This window comes from Adiantum capillus-veneris, chromosome 3 (assembly GCF_014529385.1).
Source record: "Adiantum capillus-veneris isolate H3 chromosome 3, ASM1452938v2, whole genome shotgun sequence".
NCBI classification, from domain to species: Eukaryota; Viridiplantae; Streptophyta; class Polypodiopsida; order Polypodiales; family Pteridaceae; genus Adiantum; species Adiantum capillus-veneris.
Genome location: NC_140933.1, coordinates 113,756,791 through 113,779,244, shown reverse-complemented (window position 1 = coordinate 113,779,244; position 22,454 = coordinate 113,756,791). Strand labels below are relative to the sequence as shown.

General features: G+C 45.1%; 1 protein-coding gene across 1 annotated transcript in view; it reads left to right on the top strand.

Moving 5' to 3' along the window:
• LOC147461513 (histidinol-phosphate aminotransferase 1, chloroplastic-like) overlaps positions 1–22,454 on the top strand; it is a 93,398-nt gene that overhangs the window by 19,541 nt on the left and 51,403 nt on the right. Inside the window, exons 2-8 of the mRNA XM_086509048.1 lie at positions 6,232–6,315; positions 6,472–6,626; positions 6,717–6,814; positions 6,906–7,014; positions 7,143–7,300; positions 7,868–8,010; positions 8,083–8,223. Of these exons, the coding sequence (XP_086365174.1) occupies positions 6,232–6,315; positions 6,472–6,626; positions 6,717–6,814; positions 6,906–7,014; positions 7,143–7,300; positions 7,868–8,010; positions 8,083–8,223 (888 nt within the window). The remainder of the gene's footprint in view (positions 1–6,231; positions 6,316–6,471; positions 6,627–6,716; positions 6,815–6,905; positions 7,015–7,142; positions 7,301–7,867; positions 8,011–8,082; positions 8,224–22,454) is intronic.

Sequence of the window (22,454 nt, the reverse complement as noted above, 5' to 3'; positions counted from 1 at the left end):
GTCCGGGCCGGGAGATATAGAGGCCTTTTACAACCAAACGCCCCCCAGACCGCAACCTGCGTCGTTTGGAGGTGCTAAGAGTAACCACTGCTCAGACTTCTTAATACTCCTCCCGCATAACCATCCAGGTCTGGTGGGCCGGGAGTCACAACAACAATATTTTTCAAGCATACAACCAAACGCTCCCCAGACATCCCGTCTGCGTCGTTTGGAGGTTTTCTAGCATACAACGGAACGCTCCCCAGATATCTTGTCTGCGTCATTCCGAGGTTCAAACAATACCAAAACAACAATTCTCACTACTCCACCCAGGAGTAAAAATCACCAATCAATGAAACTAGTATTAAAACCATAGTCAAACATTTCAAATTGGCACCAAGACAGGTTCAAAACAGATACCATCCATTTCAAACAAATTCCAAACAGGATCACCAAACAAGTTCTCAAACAGAACTCAAACTTAAAAAATCAATCTCGATATCAGCCGAGCTCGAAAAGTCTATTGACTTTCCATCCTGAAACCTGCACCAATAAAATTAGGGTTAGGTTTCTTCCATAAGGTCGTAGCAGACCACAGCATGGTCCATCAGCTCTTGGATAGACAATGTTCCTCTGGCGGCGATGGTAGTCCCAAGACATAGCACTTACACTGGACGTCCAAGGTCATCAGCTCGTGAAGAGACATCTATTGAGAGATGTCGAGAAATTTCAAGTTATAATCTGCTAGGGTTTCCATGGTAAGCATTTCAAGATACCTGACTCTGCCAGAAGCTGCACTCCGAAGGAAGATGTCAGAAACCATATAACTTCGGGCAATTTTTTTTCCTTGAAAGCTTGCCAAGTCCTTGGAGTGTGCGGCTTGGTAGCTATAGACATCCATCACTGCATAGCTGCGCGAAACAAATCTTGGATCCTTCTCTTGCAAGTGATCTTTATGGCTTATGCCCTGTAAGACATGAGCGGTGAAGATGGGAGTGCGCCCGATGCGCGATGTATGAAGAGTGGGAGTGGGTAATAAGTCCGGGTGGCCGGGATCGGGACCCGAAGATACTTCTACTAAAATTCCAGTAGCTCTGTTGATAGGACCGTTATGCTTTCAGAAAAGCACACGCTTGATGCTCTGATACCACTGTCACAAGACATGCACCACGTGCCAATAGAAAAGAACAGGTCCGGGGTCGGGACCCGAAGATACTTCAAATAAAATTCCAGTAGCTCTGTCTGCTCTTTGGTAGGACCGTTATGCTTTCAGAAAAGCACACGTCTGATGCTCTGATACCACTGTCACAAGACGGGCACCATGTGCCAATAGAAAAGAACAAGTTCGGGGTCGGGACCCGAAGATACTTCAAATAAAATTCCAGTAGCTCTCTCTGCTCTCTGGTAGGACCATTATGCTTTCAGAAAAGCACACGCCTGATGCTCTGATACCACTGTCACAAGACGGGCACCACGTGCCAATAGAAAAGAACAGACTGAACAGACTTTTAGCACTTCAATAACAACCGAACTGAGAGAGAGAGACGGCACACAACACGGAGTGGCATAATTCCACCCTAGAGAGTATTGGCCCCAAACCTTGGTGTCCCTTTCGGTATTTCTTTATATTGCATTGACACAGTACAAGCCGGTACTCTAGACTGTGCACCTTCTCCAGGAAGCATGCCATAGAATGAGCCCATGGCCTCATATTTAAAGGCCCTAGGCCCCAAAAGCAGTTTTACATGAAAAGCCTTCAAACTCAAAAGCATCTGGTCCAAAAGCAATGCCCAAAAGCTGCAAGTGTAATTTGCGAAAATCCGTACAGCATGCCACGTCAGCATGTCAGCGCAAAACGCGAAAATCCGTACGGCCTATCACGTCAGTAGCTGCGCGTGTATGTATGTGGGTCATGCTTTATTTTAGTTCCTTTATGTCACTGGGGCCCCATCGGACGGGGTCCCCATAAGTTCTTTTTAGGGTTTAGCCTCTCGGCAAGGATCTGCAAGTTGGTTCCATTCTTCAGGGCTTTGACACATCAGCAGTTAGTGACACAGGCCCTCAAAGAAGCAATCGGCATGAGTGTGGAGAAAATCTTGCCATTCTCTATCAAGTTCATACATGTTTGTTCTGTGTTCATCATTTAACTCTTTCAAGTAGATCGAGTAAACAAAGAGACTGGATTTTATTAATTTGGAAATGGCCGAAGCCGATACAATAGGGACGGACTCACCCTTCAATTTTACATCAAGTACAATTTTTCGGCCCTCTTCATTTGTCAATGTTGCTTTCTTTGCCCGATAATTGACCACGACGTCGTTCTTATGGTACCAAGGGACTCCTAGGAGGACGTCACAACCTTCCAAGGGCATTATGTAAAAGTCCTCGTGCCCTAAATATCCCTGACAATGCAACCGAAGTTTGCGAATGACAGGTGTAATGGCTATGTCCCGTCTGGGTGCTGCTAGAACTGCCTCTGCTGGTGGTCCCATCCTGTCGGGTGTAATCTCGAGTCGCGCCGCCAATTCAAGTGAAATAAAGTTGGCCTTGGCTCCTCCATCGAAGAAAATCAGGGCTCCTTGATCTTTCACTTTGCCCCAAGCTCGACAAAGTTCTGTACATCAAGCTTGGGTCAATATCCATGCAATCTGGCTGTCGTGCTTTCATCTTGCCTTTTCTGCCACATTCCTCTGCTGCTCTTGAACTTTCTGGCTTGTCTTCAGTTTGTTCTTGCTGTGTCTTTTTGGGGCACTTTGCAGAGATGTGCCCATGTTCCCTGCAACAACCAAAACACTTCCCTCTCTCATATAATTAGCCCTCTCTCGAAGAGTGAGCCGGGGTCGTGTATCCTTATCCTTCTTGTCTAGGGAACTCTTTTCTTTCTACTTTCATTGTTGGAGGTCTGTCGGGTTCTTTGAGTTAGAATCTCATCAGTGGGGTAAGTCAAATTTCCCAAATGTATCGAGAAACCCCGTTTCGCATGACCCATTAATTCTTGAATAGAGTTTGACTTTTGTTCCAAGCGGTAGTCTCGGATCTCTGTAGGGAGTCCGCAACAAAACCGCTCAATCTGTTCCTTAAAAGAGACCTTCGTAAATGAAGAGGTTGGTAGAAAAGAGTCCCAAAATCTCTCGCAATAAGCGTCCAAAGAATCTCCCTTGGTCATCCGAAGATGGTTCCAAGCGGTTCGTATATCTTGTTCATACTCCCGAGTCAGCCAAGAAGATATGAAGAGCCTTTTGAATTTCAACCACTTGATTGGAGCTTCCTTCCTCAGAAGAAGAGTGGACCACCATGTTCGAGCATTGCCTTCAAGAAAAGTTGCAGCCCTCCTAATCTTGGAGTGCTCTGAGTAGTGCCCTCCAATGAAGGCTATGTCAAACTGCTGAATGAAGGCCAAAGCCCTCGGAGCATCTTGGAACCCAGAAAAGTTTTCAAATTTCATCGACTGTCCACCTTCTTTGAATTCTTTTGCTTTCTTGCTTTTGTCTTCGAGAAAGTCATATTGGTTGGCTTTGTAAAAATGCTTCTTCTTTGCATAAAACATATGGTCATTGGAGTTCGAACGTCAAAGAATGAGTCCTCTGTAGAACTATCAGGAACTGGGCGAAATTTGGGTCTCTTTGCCCTTTCCGAAGCTTTTCTTTTTGCTTCGCTTTTTGCCCTTTTTGTCCTCATTGCTCGAGTCAAAAGAGCTAGAAGAACTGTCAGAAGAAGAAGAAGAAGAAGGAGAAGAAGAAGAAGAAGAAGAACTGGGTAGTCCTTCAAAGCGTACACGCTTCTTCTGCCTTCTTGCGGATGCAAAAGAAGATTGACGGCCCAAATAACCAGGGTGGTCAGTCCCCTTCTTGCGCTTTTTCACTTGCTTTTTGGATTTATTTTACGTGTCCAAAAGCTGACTGATCTGCATCTGAACCACCTCTTGAAGTTTGTGTTGTGTAAACATCCTCGAAGGAGGAGGTTTCTTGAGTGCCGGTTTGATTGGTGGTTCTGTGGCTTTCTGCCACTGAGTGTGCACTTTAGCGATGGTTTGCTGAGACAAAATTTTTGCAAACTGAGGGTCCTTCGCAAATAATCATCTGCTTCATGCACTCGTCAACCGCCTATCGACGCTCCATCTCTTGAAGTTCGTACTGAGTAGGCCGAGGTGGCCCGTACTCTTCCTCTGTTAATTCGGTTGAATCTTCTTCGCGATCTCCTCCCGCATCAGCAGATGTAGAGGAAGTCGACTGATTCTTGTTGGAATCCATAATTATCGCGAAAAAAGGATTGGATTTCTCGGTAGTAGAGAAATCGGCCGCGTCTGATACCACTGTAACAAACTTGGACACCCCAAGTCAAGATTCTACCGCGACACTGCAGAGATTCACTTCAAAACAGTTCACAAAGACGACACGGCCCGGCGTAGTTCCTTGCCAAGAGGTATTGGCCCCAAAGACTGGCGCCCCTTTCGGTATTTCTTTTTATATTAATCTGTGTGCAAAGTACAAGAGAGTCCGTGGGTACTCACTCTCAGACTCTGCGTCTAGATGCCCTCAAGAGTGAGTCCGAAAAAGACTTATTTATTCTTACAAGGGATGCCCAAAAGCAGAGCCCCAAAATCTTTTAAACTCAAAAGCTAACTTCTCCAAAAGCTTCTCAAACTCAAAAGCTTTAATCTCCAAAAGCTGCCAAATTTAGCTAGCGTAATGTAAAGAAATCTGTATGTACTGCCACGTCAGCAAGTCAGCGTGTTTTGCGGAAATTTGCCACGTCAGCAGTCAGCAGAAATTGTGGAGGTCCGTACGGCACAGCCTGTTGGCGCATTTTAAGGGAGTCTGCCACGTCAGCAGGGTGTGTGTGTGTGTGCAGGAACCTGTCACGTCACCAGTTTGTGACATTCAGCCCTTGAGCTTCTCCTCCTCCTTTTCAAGAGTTGTGTGCATTTGTGCAGGCTTAAGTCAAACAATTGATATCAAAGCAGGCTTCGGAGTCCTCTACAGCATCACCAAAACCTCTTGACTGACTATCTCATATTGAAGGTATATTTCTTTGCTTGTGGTCCATGGAGATGTCCAGAGACATCTTTGAGGGGTGGATCACCATGCGTCGAGATGTTTGAAAGCAGTAGCTCAAAGCTAGTCCCTTTTTGGTGGGTTATACGTTACACAAGAAAGTAGTGGCATAGTGATAAGGAAGGGAGAAAAGGGAGCAATGCGGGCCACCACTGCCAAGAGGGGGGCTGGGGGGCGCAAAGCTGCCTAATTACTTTGGAAAGGAACGTAAGGTTCCTTTTATAGTGAAGGAGAAAGACTTGCAAGCAAGGCAAAGTGAAACAAAAGACTATGAGTTGCACAATGCTGACTCCAGCTACATCTGGCCAGCAAATCCCTCTTTGTTGAACCACAACGCTCATAAAGCAATCAGTGAGGAGCTCATTGTCCATAAAGAAGCGCCAAGCCCAAGCTCTCTCTCTCTCTCTCTCTCTCTCTCTCTCTCTCTCTCTCTCTCTCTCTCTCTCTCTCTCTCTCTTCCTTCTCATCCCCCTTCTGCTTCCACTTTCTAAAAACATGGTGCATGAGGTGATATTTTTTGTGTCTCCAAACAAGGGGGCATGGGCGGACTAGCGGGGGATGAGCGTGAGGACGGGGCAGGCTGCATGTGGCAGGGGGAGCACATGGAAGTCATTGCAAGAGGAAGGGGGTGGGGGGGGGGGGGGGGGGGGGGGGGTGGGGGTAGAGCGCACAGCAAGCTAGGCAGTTGCAGCCATTGCAAATGTTTCTTCTCACCTGTAAGCACTTGTGTTATTTTTACAAACCTTCCAATAGTGTTTATATGGTCAAGCTTTGGACACTCGCGAAAGCTGTCATTTATCTTCTGATATGAGCTTTTTTTAGAAGATTGATTTTATCATAAGATGCTTGTAACCATTGGGTTAATATAGTTTTCCCAAAGAGTAGTTTTGATGAAAGTGCAACACTTTGCAAAGTAAGCACTTCACTAATCTTGGATGCATGCATGGCCTCAAGTAATGAAACTTACCTTAGAGTTCTGCATTCTTTAAGTCTTACCTATGATCTCACCTGTGAGAAACATGTTATAAATTTATGGTCTTGTGCGCTTGGGGGCTTTTATCGAGCAACTGCGTGTGTTTTTATCACCATATTCTCATCATAGAGTTTGCATACGTGCCAATGACAAACATATTATAGAGTTATGGTCTTGTGTGCTGGGGCCTTCCTTTGATCACTCTCATGTATTTTTTGTTACCAGATTCTGTCTACACAACTAGGAAGACTACCTAAAGATATTGTGAAGCTTGATGCAAACGAGAATCCATATGGGCCACCACCAGAGGTAATAAGTAATGGAAATACGTGCACAAACCTGCATCAGCTATATTCGGTGCTTGTTTTCAGGTTCAAAAGCTAATACGATTTGGAGTCCTTTATGTTTATTATTTTATGTGAAATTGCCTCAGAAATGTGGCTTTTGATGTTGTCACGTTATTAGGTATTACAAGCATTAGGGAAACTAGAGTTTCTTTACATTTACCCTGACCCAGAGTCGAGGCGTTTAAGAGCGGCTCTTGCAAAGGACTCGGGGCTAGAGGCAGAGCATATCTTGGTTGGATGTGGGGCAGATGAACTCATTGATCTGATAATGCGGTATTCTAACTAAATTCACATCTCAAACTTGTTCAAATAACCTTGATCATAACATGTTGATTCAATGCCAGTTCTCTTTTCCCTCTTTAGATGCACGCTAGAACCTGGTGAGGCCATTATAGATTGCCCACCAACATTTACTATGTATGTATTTGATGCGGACGTGAATGGAGCCAAAGTTATCACAGGTGTTCCTTGCAATCATTCTGAGCTTGTTTTTAAAAGGACCTGTTTGAAGACCGTTAAGACATTGCCTTCTTGGCTGTTGTACATTTGCAGTCCCTCGCCGGTTGGATTTTAGCCTGGATGTTGATGGTATCAGGAATGCTGTCAAGCAGCATCATCCAAAGGTGGTCTTCTTGACATCTCCTAATAATCCAGATGGCAGGTGTGGAGCATATGATCTTATCATTTATGCTTGCTTCATTTTGTGTTCATGTGGTGCTATATTGTCAACAGTTTGCTGTTATGTTTGAAGCACTGATTTAAACGTGACTTGTATATTATTGTTGGCAGCTTGATAGGAGAGGCAGATCTCTTAGAGATTTTAAAGATGCCAGTTTTGGTTGTTTTGGATGAAGCTTACATAGAGTTTGCAGGGGATTCTTCAAGATTAACATGGGTGAAAAAGCATGAAAACCTTATTGTGCTTCGAACTTTCAGCAAACGTGCAGGTCTATTTTGTTTGAAGATCTGTATTAAATGAGAGGTATGAGCTTTATTGTGTACGCGATATACCTTTCACCAATAGACCAAACAGGCTGGCATTTCATGTTTCTCATGAGAGAGGTTGTGTTGTCTAATTAAGAGTTTCTACTTAGTATAGAGTCAGGCATAGCTAGGGCAAGCTTTGCATCCAATTTGTGAATCTTATGTTCCTATAAATTCTTGAGCACCTTAAATACCAACTTAATGTTTGAGCATTTGTGCCCAGTAGGACTTACTTTAGGTTCTGATGGACTATTTATGTATGAGCTGTTATAAGTAGTGTATTCTAGCTCAAGAGGATTCTTATACCTGTAGCCCTTAGAAACAAGTGATGGGTAGGTCTTCCTTATGCATCCAAATATACAGAAACCCATCTTGAGAAGGCCCATCATTAAGCCTTTGCGATTTCCCTTTCAAAAACTCTATTTCAACTCTATTGACACTGCGGAAGTCATGCAATCCAAACGTTTAAGGCATCAATCTGTTTTAGTTACCTAGTAGATTTATTGATTAATTTCTGTTTGATCTTGCAGGTTTAGCAGGTTTAAGGGTTGGGTATGGGGGATTCCCCCTCAGCCTTATCAAGTACTTGTGGAGAGCCAAGCAACCCTATAATGTGTCAGTAGCTGCGGAGGTTGCTGCATGCGCTGCTCTAGAGAACTCAGTTTACCTTGAGGTGATTTAATTTTTTTTGGCTGATTGCAGGTAATTATTTAAGGTTGGGTTAGATGGTTGTTGTGTTTGACAGGAAGTGAAGGCAGCTTTGGTATCTGAGAGAGAGCGGATGTTTGGGCTGCTTCAAGGTGTATCGTTTTTATCACCATTTCCAAGTCATGCAAACTTTATTCTCTGTGCAGTCAAAGAGGGCATGACTGCAGCAAAACTGAAGGTGAGGGTTAACTTTAATTATTGTCAAGTTGATCCGTAGTAAATTTAACTAGTACCGATTCCATAATGTAAAAAAAAAATGGTGTGGGCTGCAAATAGCTCCTGCTCTTTAAGGTGCAGCGGAATGAATGTTGTATTTTCTCAAGATTAGTGATCTTTATTGCTCAAGGTTCCTTTTGGTTCTTAGGGAAGGAGAGAGCCTTCCGTCTTTATGGAGAGTGCTATGATCACGAACAAAGTGAGTGGATATTGTGCGTGCAAGTGAATGAGACTGAGAGAAGGAGAGAAAAGAGATACGACACCCAAGAGGTTGTAAAACCCTCCTCCGAAGGCCCCACTCTCGTCGGCGAGAGTGGTCTAACTTTGATTGCACAAGGTGTACAATGCGTATGCAATGGACTGATGCAATGGGACTATGCCGATGACGACGACGGTGATGACGACGACGATGACGACTTAGGCTGAAATCTGTGATCTTCTATTGGCTGAATTTCGTGGACTGTTTCGGGGCTGAACTTGACTGTTTTACTTCTATCTTAAGGGCTGAAAATGGTGGAGTTGTTGGGGGTTCATGCTGATGGCAAAACGTTGAGGATCTGTACCTGTGAGGCTGCGTTTTTAGGTTGTTTGTACCTGCTGAAAACGCTGATATTGCAGCTTCCTCAATGCTGAAAAACGCTGCAAAAAACGCTGATACTGTTGGTTGGCTAGCATTAGTGAAAACGCTAATGGCTGGGCTGAGTCTGCGGGAAAAACGCGAGGCAAGAGGCTGTATAGCGATGGGCTGAATCTGGGAAGCTGTGGGAGAAAACGCCAAGGGAAGTGAGTGGTTGGCGATGGTAATCTGTTGGGGGTGCTGAGGGGGGGTACTGCTGAGAAGTTGCATGTGAGCGGGAAGCTCCTGCTGCCTCTTCTTCCTTGAGTGCTAACTTGGGTTTGCTTGTATATTAACTTAGCAAAATTGCCCTACCTACTTTTGGTTGAAAGTCACTTAAAAATAATAGGTGAAAATAACCAAAAATAGGAAAATAGACGAAATGCATTGGAAAATTCCCCTGACTGAATCTGATGGATCTTGAAGGGAATACTGATTGTCAAGCTGTGTGCAACCGGAGGATATACATCTATGCTAAGTGACTGGGTATGCACGGTCTACGAATAGACTCACAAAAGTGCCAGATCACTGCTAATCTAGACTGACCGGACTAACTGAACCCTGCTGTGGTGTAGCTTGTCCACGGACACATAGGGTTGGGATGTGTCACGTGACATCTCCTCCTTTTCAAAGTGAGGTACTGGTACCGAATTGTATGGTGTCGAGGGAAATCGCCAACAACATCCGGAATCCTGGAAGGGACTCTTCGCCAGCCCACTCTGATGTGTGGGTCGTGCGGTACTTGAACTTCATAAAGGTCTGCAACGCTTGCTTCTTTGGGCCGCGCGGAAAGCGACACAAAGTCTTCTGTGGCTTCTTCGATGCTTCAACTTCGTCTAGAGACCTGCTTCTTTCGTCTTCAAGAATCTCCATGGCTGAAAATTCTTGAAACCATCTCCAACACAAAACCATGAACGTACCCATTCCATGTAAAGTGAAGGAAAAAAAGTCGTGTCTTCGTTAAAGACTGTGTATGCAATGTAGATGAACATAAAGACGGAATGACAATCTGTTCATCAAACACATGCAAACAAGGAAATCGAATCTTTTCTGTTTCATCGAAATCAATCAACTGTGGCAACTCACAATGGAAATGCCCATGCTTGGTGCTCATTCTTTCATGTGCTCTTTCAGAAACTGTGTCATGCCAAGGAAGAGACATGGAATGTGACTTCCTGACATATAAACTTTTCAGCTTTTCATGAACAATCCGCATACATTCGTGCTCATCCATGAGAGAAACATGCTCAACATGCAATATGTCATGCCTAGGAAAAGGGATCACATAACGATGCTGACTAAAATACAAGAAACGATCACGAATGAAACATTCGAACAATGCGTGCGTATCAATCATGCAAACACATAATACTCCTTGTGATGGTTCTTTGGACCTAGGCTCGAGAGCCAAGATCGGTTCGTCCTGAATGATCGAATCGTCCTGTGGGGGTTCTTTGGACCTCGACTCGAAAGCCATGATCGGATCTTCGTGATTGATCGAATCTACAACGAGGTTAGCTTCGCTAGGAAAAACATCCACTAACACATCATCCTTGTGGACAATCACATCATCTTCATACAATTCATCATGCTTGTCTTTTTCATCCAAATCATCATGCAAATCATTATCATTCAAATCATCATGCTTCTCATAATCATGCAAATCGTGTGTGTCATGCTCTGGAGAAAAAGAGATTGAGAGAATCTCCTTATCCCGAATCCTTTCAACCTTGTCCTGCATATTAGTAATGGGAGATGGAGAATGAGCAATGTCCTCTCCATAAAAGACAGTAGGAGAATCACTTTTGGCATCGAGAGTTAAAGTGTTAGCCTCAAAATCAATAAGAGCGTTAGTCTCACGAAACCATCGAATGCCCAAAATCATATCACATCCTGAGAGAAGAGAAACAACAAATCTTCTAGTGAAGGCAGTCTGTTGAATTGCAAACAACACATCAAGGCACTCCTCTGTGATGAGAGCGTCCATACCAGGACGAAAGCTAGAGACTTCGATAGGAGATCTCGGACTAACTTCGAGGCGGGCTCTCTCAACAAGAGAAGAACTGATCACATCATGCATACTACTTGGGTCAAACAATATGACAAAACGGTGCCCTGACATACGACCATAACATTTAATGAGAGATTCATCAATGGGAGGGTCTTGAGAAACTTGGGGCACACTCGTGTTATCATTCATTGCATTGACAAATGTAGTGGGTGCTGTGGGTTCTTTAGATTCATTCGATTCAAGCTTAGGACATGTTCTTTTTATGCGACCCTTAATGTGACAATGAAAACAACGACCTTCCTTAGAATACGTGCTTTGTTCTTCCAAAGTGATGTAACCTCCTACAATTCCTTGTGCTACCTTTTCATATGGAGTAAGCTTAGGTTTAACAATTGTGTTAGCCTTACCCTTGGATTCATTGGAAGAATTCTTTGTTGAGATATTGTTGGAAGATTGGTTAGAAGAGTTATCATTCTTACCATTCTTACCGTTCTGCGGGTTCTGAGAAGTCTGCGAGGTACTTGTGGAAGTCTTGTTCTCCTTAGGCTTTTCCTTGTTGTGCTTCATCTCCTGTGCGAGAGCAATCGCTACCGCCTTGTTGAGATCGATTGGATCGAAGACTTCTACATCGAACTTGATATAGTCGTCTAATCCAAAAGGAATGCCTCTTTGCGTTCATCATTCGACATGCGTAATTGGGTACCTAGCTACAAAACACGATTAGAAAAAGACATAACCGGCATACCATTTTGCTTGAGAGCGCGCGAATCGTCCTTCAATCGTGCAAGGTACTGAGGTGGCATAAACCGCGCCTTGAGCTTATCTTGGAAATCAGCCCAATCGAAGGAAAGGGGCGTGAAATCGTCGGCTACCTCGAGATGCGCGACTAGCTGTGCCTCTTGCCATGCGTGGTACCAATTGATGGCATCACCGGCAAGGTACATAGCTGCCGTTAAAACTTTGCTATTTCTTGTCTTCTTAGTTGTCGCAAAATAAGCATTAAATTGATGCAACCAAGAATGAATAACCGTAGCATCCATCTTACCGTCATACTTACTGAAAGTCAACTTCTCTGTGACTGGATGGTTGGAATCCGCATCGTGGCTTGCGTCACTTGATGAACTCCCACGATCTTTGGGTGGTTCGGTCTTCGAGGCTAACACTTGGGAAATAAATTCTTGAGTGCGTACCTCCTTTGAGCTTCACGTCGGCCTCCCTTTATGCTTTTCGTTCATTTCGTTCATCGCGCTCGCGTTCGAAAGCAAGGCGATTGGCTTCTTGTTGTGCTAGCGCAACTCGATTTGCTTCTATGGTAAGGCGAGTCGCTTCTTGTTGTTGTAGTGCGTTTCTTTCATTTCGTTCCATCGTAAGGCGAGTCGTTTCTTGTTGTGCCAGCATCATGTCCATCATTGACTTGACCATCATCTCCATGGGAGTTAGAACAACTCGTGGTGTAGATGGCGAAGGGGAAGGGTTGGAAAAATCTCCTGGTGGGGAGAATCCTTCGTCGCCTCTCTTATGCTCATCACCTGTATGCGAAGTATCCATTCCGCTTCGGATGACGACCATGCACTAGGATCTTTGGTTCTTAAGTTCACGAGGAACTTGGTTCTTGGGTTCTTGAGGATCTTGAGGTTCTTGAGGTGTTCTTTCGCTTGCAAATCGCGTTGGAGAAGGCTCTTCTCTTCACCCAAGTTCTACTCTTTTCTGCAAGCGCACCCCTTGGCAGCCTTGCGCTCACACCAAGGTTGCTTTTTCCCACCTCACGTCGATTGGCCAGCGGCTAAGTGCACGGTCCGCTCTCAATGAGTGAAAAGAGACACAAGGGGAGGCTGGACAAGCCCTTCTTTCCTGGGATTCCTGTCACTCTTCAACAAAACACAATTAGGGATCGACACCCCCAAGCGAACATGGGTTCGTGCGACCTCAACAAGCAAAAAAATTCTTGTGGTTCTTTCCTTGAGTGATACAGAACACTGCCAAAGCTCTGATACCAATGTAAGGTGCAGCGGAATGAATGTTGTATTTTCTCAAGATTATTGATCTTTATTGCTCAAGGTTCCTTTTAGTTCTTAGGGAAAGAGAGAGCCTTCCATCTTTATGGAGAGTGCTATGATCACGAACAAAGTGAGTGGATATTGTGCGTGCAAGTGAATGAGACTGAGAGAAGAAGAGAAAAGAGATACGACACCTGAGAGGTTGTAAAACCCTCCTCCGAAGGTCCCACTCTCGTCGGCGAGAGTGGTCTTACTTTGATTGCACAAGGTGTACAATGCGTATGCAATGGACTGATGCAATGGGACTATGCCGATGACGACGACGACGACGACTTAGGCTGAAATCTGTGATCTTCTATTGGCTGAATTTCGTGGACTGTTTCGGGGCTGAACTTGATTGTTTTACTTCTATCTTAAGGGCTGAAAATGGTGGAGTTGTCAGGGGTTCATGCTGATGGCAAAACGTTGAGGATCTCTACCTGTGAGGCTGCGTTTTTAGGTTGTTTGTACCTGCTGAAAACGCTGATATTGCAGCTTCCTCAATGCTGAAAAACGCTGATACTGCTGGTTGGCTAGCGTTAGTGAAAACGCTAATGGCTGGGCTGAGTCTGTCACGGGAAAAACGCCAGGCAAGAGGCTGTATGGCGATGGGCTGAATCTGGGAAGCTGTGGGAGAAAACGCCAAGGGAAGTGAGTGGTTGGCGATGGTAATCTGTTGGGGGTGCTGAGGGGGGTACTGCTGAGAAGTTGCTTGTGAGCGGGAAGCTCCTGCTGCCTTTTTTGCCAGAAAGTGCTAAGTTGGGTTTGCTTATATATTAACTTAGCAAAATTGCCCTACCTACTTTTGTTGGAAAGTCACTTAAAAATAATAGGTGAAAATAACCAAAAATAGGAAAATAGGCTAAATGCACTGGAAAATTCCCCTGACTGAATCTGATGGATCTTGAAGGGAATACTGATGATCAGGCTGTGTGCAACCGGAGGATATACATCTATGCTAAGTGACTGGGCATGCACGGTCTACGAATAGACTCACAAAAGTGCCAGATCACTGTTAATCTAGACTGACCGGATTGACTGAACCCTGTTGTGGTGTAGCTTGTCCACGGACACATAGGGTTGGGATGTGTCACTTGACATGCTCAGAGGCAGGGATTCTATGGGAGACTATAACCGGCCTGTACAACGTAGAGGGCGGTACTATTTCAATTACCTGTTAACTTTACACAGAGCACTGAGAAGGGAAGAGAACACAGTTGTGTCCAGCGATTAGAATGTCACTGCGCACACGAGACCGACACCCTGTAGGCCCCAAAGATTGGCGCCCCTTTCGGTATTTCTTTATTCAAATTAAGGTAGACAATCTGACCACTTCGCACAAGCTTTCACAAAGCTGTCCAAACCTGGCGAGGGCTGAAAACGCAGGTTTTCGACCTGATTTTGGCAGCATAACGGCGCAAAAACCCCTGTAGGTCAAAAGCACCTGTCTAGGACAGATTCCCTCGCTATCTGGAAGCTTTCTGGTGAGCTGTCACAGAATTTCAGCGGGCTATAATTCCCTGTTTTTCACTGTCGGGTGCCCAAAAACTTGTACATGCATCCCAAGGCTCTCACGAGGCTCCCCCGGTGTTCCCTTGCAGTTTAGGTGCGAAACCCTAAACCTGCAGAAAAACACAGCAGGCTGTAATTCGCTGTTTCGGATCGTTTTTAGCGGAGCGAACACGCCTACGCGTGTCCCAAGGGCTCCCGCACGCAATGGGACAGTTCCCCTGTGAATTGGACGAGTTTTCACGCGAGAAAACTCTCCGAACTCGCAGAAAGATGATTCTTTATTACAGATGAAATAGTAGAAGTAGAAACAACTGGAACAGACTCGCCTTTAAGCTTTACATCAAGGACATGAGTCTTTCCTCTATGTACAAGGGTAATCTTTTTGTTGTAAGTATCCACCATAGCATGCAACCTGTAACACCATGGGATAGCCAGTAACACATCACAGCCCTCAAGTGGCATAATATGAAACTCTTCCGCATCCACATAACTCTGAATGTGCAGACGAAGCTTCCCCAAAATGGGAGTAACAGGCTCTGAATGACCTGGGCATGCCAAACCTGCTTCCCCTGTCATACCCATCTCCTCTGCACGAATGCCCAACTTTGATGCCAATTCTGGTGATATGAAATTTGCACGGGCTCCTGGATCAAAGAAAACCAACACTGTCTGGTCTCTAACTTTGCCCCAAGCTCTGCACAGCTCCGTGGCATCTGTGTTTGGCTGGTCTCCAACCAAATCTGGAACAAGTCCTGCACTTGTCTTTGGCTTCTTCCCTTTATGGTCTGACTTGTCATCCTTATCCTGTGACTTCTTCTGTGGGCATTTATTTGCAAAATGTCCTTCTTGTTCACAAATGTAGCATTTCTTGGCCTCCCTAAGAGCTTTCCGTTCTTCAAAAGTTTTGCCAGAAAAATGCCTCTTTTGTCCTTGTCCTCGTCCCGAAGAAGACTTAGACTGCTTCTTGGACGTATCACCTTCTTCAGTGGAGGGCTTCTTTGTGGGAGGCTCAGAAGGCTTTGCTGCAACATTGCCCTTGGCTAAAAACTGTTTGCCCTGGGACCCTTTCTTGTGGCTATTAAATCCATCGGAATCTCCCTTTGACAGATTGGTGGCCACTCTTGCATTCTCTATCAATTGAAACATATTCATGACAGTAGTCTTTGTGCAATAGTCCTTGATTTTCTTGGGCAATCCGCAACAATACTTCTCAATCTGTTCTGACAATGGCACAAACCTGTAAGAGGTGATTGGCAATAGTGCGGCCCAAAACTGTTTATTGTACTCTTCCAGATTCGCACACAGTTTAGCATTCAACTCGTGCCATTCTGTCATCACATCCACTTCAAAAGTGTTTGTCAACCATCCAAGCGCAAAAAGCTGTTTGAATTGGACCCACGTTGTTGGGGCTTGACCCTGGTTCAACAATGCGGTCCACCATTGAAGCGCATTCCCTTTCAAGAAAGTGGCAGCCTTGCGTATCTTTGAAGATTCCGTGAAGTTTCCTCCAGCATAAGCTGCATCGAACTGCTGTATGAAGGTCAAAGCCTTCAATTGATCCTCAGTTCGTCTGAAAGTTTCAAACTTCACTCCTTGCCCACCTTCCTTGTAATCCTTAAGCTGACTCAAAGGAGCCACATTATCATAAACAGGTGCCTGTAACAGTGGTGCTCCATGAGTGTTCATTCCAGCACTCGCATCAACTGTTTTCCCTGTCATGTTTGCATTTTGTACGTATGGCTGCGAAAAACCAGCCATACCAAATTGTGTTCCAGGCACTCGAAACTGGCCATAGGCACCCTGAAAACCTGGTTGGACACCCATGTTCGCGTACATAGGGTTACCCATGCCTGTTTGCATTGTCCCGAACATTTCCTGGCATATAACCTGTGGAAGGTCCAGCCATAGCTTGAAACACTGATCCACCTCCAAAATAACCAGGATAAGTATTAGGTAATGGAAGGGTCTGACACAGAGCCTGTTCATTGCTCCCTTGACCATTCACAAACGGTTCTTGTCCAGCTAAAGCAAGTTGCTTTGGGTCATTGGACACCGCTAGTTGCTCAACCACATGGGCTTTCCCTCGAGCATGATGAGTCCTCTGCGCATTGGAAATCTCCTTTTCTTGCAACGGCTCAGTCGTGCCCTGTGTAGGAGGCTGAAAACCCTATGTCGGAGCGTGTAAGAACTCCTGCATCCTTGGGTTGTTAGCCAACTGCTGAAACATGTCCATGCAGCAACGCAATTGAGTTCTAAACAACCTGTCCTCTTCTTGAAGAGTTGAAGGAACTTTCTCCGTGCCATGTGAGGAAGATCCCTCTTCAGGTACTTGGTCTCTCTTTCTCTGCCATAACGACAAGCTCTGTGTTGCTTTCACCTACAACAATCCACGTTGCACTTTTTGAAGAAAAAGTGACTATCCCGCCGATGGAACCATATAACCGGCCTGTACAACGTAGAGGGCGGTACTATTTCAATTACCTGTTAACTTTACACAGAGCACTGAGAAGGGAAGAGAACACAGTTGCGTCTAGCGACTAGAATGTCACTGCGCACACGAGACCGACACCCTGTAGGCCCCAAAGACTGGCGCCCCTTTCGGTATTTCTTTATTCAAATTAAGGTAGACGATCCGACCACTTCGCACAAGCTTTCACAAAGCTGTCCAAACTTGGCGAGGGCTGAAAACGCAGGTTTTCGACCTAATTTTGGCAGCATAACGGTGCAAAAACCCTTGTAGGTCAAAAGCACCTGTCTAGGACAGATTCCCTCGCTATCTGGAAGCTTTCTGGTGAGCTGTCACAGAATTTCAGCGGGCTATAATTCCCTGTTTTTCACTGCCGGGTGCCGAAAAACCTGTACACACAACCCAAGGTTCTCACGAGGCTCCCCCGGTGCTCCCTTGCAGTTTAGGTGCGAAACCCTAAACCTGCAGAAAAACACAGCAGGCTGTAATTCGCTGTGTTGGATCGTTTTTAGCGGAGCGAACACGCCTACGCGTGTCCCAAGGGCTCCCGCACGCAATGGGACAGTTCCCCTGTGAATTGGACGAGTTTTCACGCGAGAAAATTCTCCGAACTCGCAATCTTTCGTGATGGAACTGTGCGTACCTGTGGGGGATTAGCAATTAGCTAATCCGGTTCCTGTTCAGAAGGCTCTTGCCTTGGCAAACGCGCATAAACCCCCAGAACTGTACATGTTCATCTGAATAGCCCAACTAGTGGGGCATTACCATATGTGCCAAAAGGGAGAGAGAGATGCACGAGAGCAAGTCATCGCGCTACATGAGACAGAGGAGAAGGCAAGCTTTCCATTAAAGCTGTAGACCTGCACCCACTACTCACACACACACTGTAGCTCACTTATGAGTCAAATCAGCCTCCTCTCAAATTGGGCGCCCCCTCTTCATGCTGGAAGTGGCAAAACTGCCTGGAGCCGCCATGTGTCCAGTTTGCCCCTTTTGAGTTAATTCTCTAGTTCCCACTGACTTATAAAGTTATAAGTGACTTTCCGAGTGGCCCAGACGTCATTTGGCGCACACAGGCTTCCATACTCATTAGAATTCAGTGCTTATTGGCCCAACCAGTCCTAGACTGACCGACCCAGACTCCTGCTGTGAGAAACCTATTCGGCCGCAGCCGTTTCACATTGGCCATGCAATGTCCACTTGCACCTTTTCAAGGGTTCCGGGGAAAACAAGTAAAAATAAAGTAAATAAAAATATATAGTACTTATTTACGGAAGACAACAGGAAAATTACACCTCCTGGTGACAGAGACTCACATAAGAGAAAAAAAAAGCTCAAAAGGCTATATTGTACAAGGGCAGGAGAAAAGACAAACATGTGGCCTCTAATGCCAGCCTTGCTACACTATGAAGAAAGGACCTGCTCGCCATAGATTGAGAAAGGCCTGGGATCGTAATTGCATCCTGAAGCGGGTCAAACTGGCCATGAAAGGTGTGAATGAGCTCGATCCATAGTCTTCCATAGTCTCAGCTGGAGTCATTGGAATTTGGATGCTCCTGACGATACAAAGGCATGGAGTTCTCCATATAAACCAAAGAGTGAGACTGCATCAAGTATATTCAACTATTAGCTCCAACCCAAAATCAAAAAGTCTAGAGGAGAGCTGGAAAAGGAGACCCCCTTATCTGTATTGCCGCATTGTCCACCTCTGTCTGTAATTAAGGGTAGAGCAAAAGTAGCGGAGCAAGATGAGCAAAGGCCCAAGCATTACTTGTATTATCCTCAGCCATTCACAAAGAGTAGAGACCAGCAGATGGGTACAATCCAGTCTCCAACAACTGGATCTTGGGCGTGGCTGTAGCGACGATGTCACATCGTCGATCAAAGGCACAAGATAGGTACCACTAGAAAAATTTGAAACGTTTACCAAGACCTTTTGCTGCGGTTTGTAGAGAGAGGTCCAATATGGGTTGGCGGCGGGAGCAGGCAGTCACATGGTACTCTTGCTGAGACTCTGCAAGTGGCTACACCCTGTGCAATTAGACCAATTTCCTTATACCTGATAGCCTATTGGATCTTACTCCGAGTCGATCTGGAGGTCTTGCATGCTCAAACAGATCAGAAAGATGCATTATACTAGTATGTGATGATCATGCTTAACACCTCTTTGCATTTTGCATATACGATTGTACAAGGATTAGTTGAGCTATCGCAAAGGAGACTGCAGTAAAATGACCAGACCGACTATGATTGTGTAGACTATGTCCCCTATCTGTACCCCATACAATAATGTGGAATCGTGGATATCGCTAATATATTAAACAACCATAGCTTAGTGCAGGGCTTTTGAAATTGTACCAGTGAGCATCCGCTCCAACCGTGCAAAGGCTGCATATCCTTGTGTGCGTCTCAAAGCTGCTGCCTCTCTCATAGAGAAAGGGGGTCCTGTAAAAATGACTCCGAGATTTGTGTAGGACTGTACTAAACCGCTTTCCGACCATAGGGAGATATTGGGGATGACCGTTTACCAGAAATTGCCTGTGAATTTTGGATCACAATCATTGACAATTTTGTTGGGCAAACCATATAATTTGTATAAATGCTCCACAAAGAGCCGAGCTAATTCGTGTCTCTTTACGGTGGAACGTGTAGGGATAAATCGTGCCATTTTTGTGAGTCGATTGACGACGACGCAAATGGCATCATGCCCACGGTTGGTTCGAGGTAATCCAACTACAAAATCCATAGAAATGCTGGTCCATTGGGAATTTGCAAAGGATGTGATAACCCAACGCGTTTTGTCGTTCAGCTTTGTTGAGCTAACTTTGCGCACATACTTTTTAATACAAGCTTTCATGAGTAGCCAATAAAAATACCGGCCAACCAAGGCCAAAGTACGGTGTATGCCAGGGTGTCCTGCAATAGGTGCATCATGACAGTCGAACAAAATTTGCTTCCGGATATCCTCATCAATAGGCACACACACTTTGCCTTGCTTGAAAAGTCATCCATTGCGAATGGAATACTTCTCCGCTACCTTTCTCTCCGTAGCGAGCTCAGAGGTGTCTGGACCACCATAGCTTTCCGGGCTATGTATTCCCTCTCGGACTCGTTGCCAGATCAAAACTGATAATGTCCATACCATGTATGAAACGCGGTTTTTCGGGACATCATGCGGATGCATCCGTATTTGATGGTACTCGAAACGTAGATCGATCTTGGTGAAATAATGAGCACCTATCTCAAAGTGATTACGTGGCATTTTTGCCCGGACACATACACGTTGACGTGGAGGTAGTACGGACCCTCGTAAATTCCGTTGACATGCTGACATGGCAATTCCGTACAGACAAGGCCACTTTTCAAAATTCCGCAAATCGCGCTAGTGCTTTTCTGGGCAGATTTTTGGGATCAATTGCTTTTGGAACAAATTGCTTTAAGGACTAGTTTCTTTTGAGTTTAATTGCTTTTGGGGGCTTTGCGTTTGGTATCCCTTGTAAGAATAAAAGAGCCCTCAGGGCCTCACTCTTCATGGCATCTAGAGGCAGAGAGCAGAGGACCCTGTGGGAGTTGTACTTTGCTCAAAGATTATTATAAAAGAAATACAGAAAGGGGCGCCAGTCTTTGGGGCCAATCTCTCTTGGCTCGAAACTACGCCGGGCCATGTCGACCAAATTGAACTGTGAATTTTAAAGTTGTGAAGTATTTGAAGTGATCCTCTCTTGTGTCGCGACAGAATCTAGACTTGGGGTGCCCAAGTTTGTTACAATGGTATCAGAGCACAGAAAGATTCTTCTTCTACGGAGGATCTAATCCTTTTTGCAACGCGCACAACTTTTGGGAAAGAATCTTCGTGGCCCGACCCCAAACTTATTAGCCACTCCCACCCTTCATACATCGCGCATCGGGTGCGCTCCCGTCTTCATCGGTCTGTCTTACAAGGCATAAAGCCATTAAGAATCCCAGATTGCACATGGGTTCTCGTGAAGAATCTGATGGAGATAACACCTCTCAACGAGAAGGCAAAGAAAAGTTGAAATCTGGCGCGTTGACATGGGCGTGAAAAGATTGATGAAGTACTCTAGAGACCCGAGATTTGCGAAACACCTGAAGGATTACCTGATTGATGAGATTTCATTGGAGATGGCATGAGGCCATTGATTCTCCTCTGAGGACGAGACGAAAGCTGAAAGGATAGACGAGTGCAGAAAAGCGAAAGCTTTACTTGCAGGAAGAGCTGGAATAGAATAGTTGACCAGAAGATGAACCCGATACTGGAAAGGACACTGAAAGAGATACTGATGTACTGACAATCTGGTTGTTTGTGACAGATAACTGGAAATAGGAGCGAGGAACTCGCTTCTGTATGGATTGGGAAGCATGGAGCTGGAAATCCACTCTTTTGCAGCGAGATGTGTGCAGATAACAGGTGAAATCGATGATAATGGATGACGAATTTGGAGCAATGACAACTGAAGAATGAACCTAACAACGATAGGTATCAAGAATTTTGAATGAAACTAAGGGAACCTGCTATTTGTGAACAAATAACAGGATTAAGAATGAGATGATGATGATTTTGGAGCAGTGACAGCTCCCGAATGAACCTGATAACGAATTATGAATCACAACTGATTCAATGGAATGAATGACTGGACCACTTTGTTCATTATGAACTTAGTGGTGGATTGGAATCCTTGGCAAAGAATTCTCACACATGACAGTGCTTGAGGCGAATGATTCTCGCACTCGACAGCGCTTGAGGCGAAAGATTTCTCGCACACGATAGTGCTTGAGGTGAATGACTATTTGCACACGACAGTGCTCGAGTCCGAAATTAAAAAAAAATAAATCTCTATAGACATGATCGCAATATGGGATTAGTTAACTCGACATCAATGAAGTCCGGAATGGATGTAGATGTGGTTACTAAATACGTTGCTGGCAGTCATGGTTTGAGATTTGCAATGAATGTTTCTGTGATTGATTGTCATGTGATGTCCTGTGATGTCATGTCACGTGCACATCTAACCCAATGTGTACGTGGACAAGCTACTTCCTGACATGGGTTCAGTTCACTTAGCTAGGAAGTGTTCTGGCACCTTTGTGAGTCTGTTCGTAGACCGTGCATGTCCAAACACTTAGAGTAGACACATATCCGTTGGCTGCACACAGCTTGATCATCAGATTACAGTAAGAACCCATTAGGAGCATTTTTATAGTGCACAGACCTATTTGCCCTATTTTAGCCATTTTTCACTTATTATTATTAAGTGACTTTTGTTGGGAAACTGGGTAGGGCAATTTGACAAGCAAGTATATAAGAAAACCCAGCGCTAGCATTCTCTGGTAGTAGAGGCAGCAGGGACCAGACATCCGACAGTGCACCTTCTCAGCCCCCCCCCCCCCCCCCCCCCCTCGACAACAAAACTAGCATTTTCAGCCACCAAGAGCCAGCGTTTTCAGCGTTGCAGATCAGCCCCAGCGTTTTGCATTTGCAGATTAGTCTGGCGGTACAGTATCCAGCAGATTCATTAGCGTTTTTGCAGAG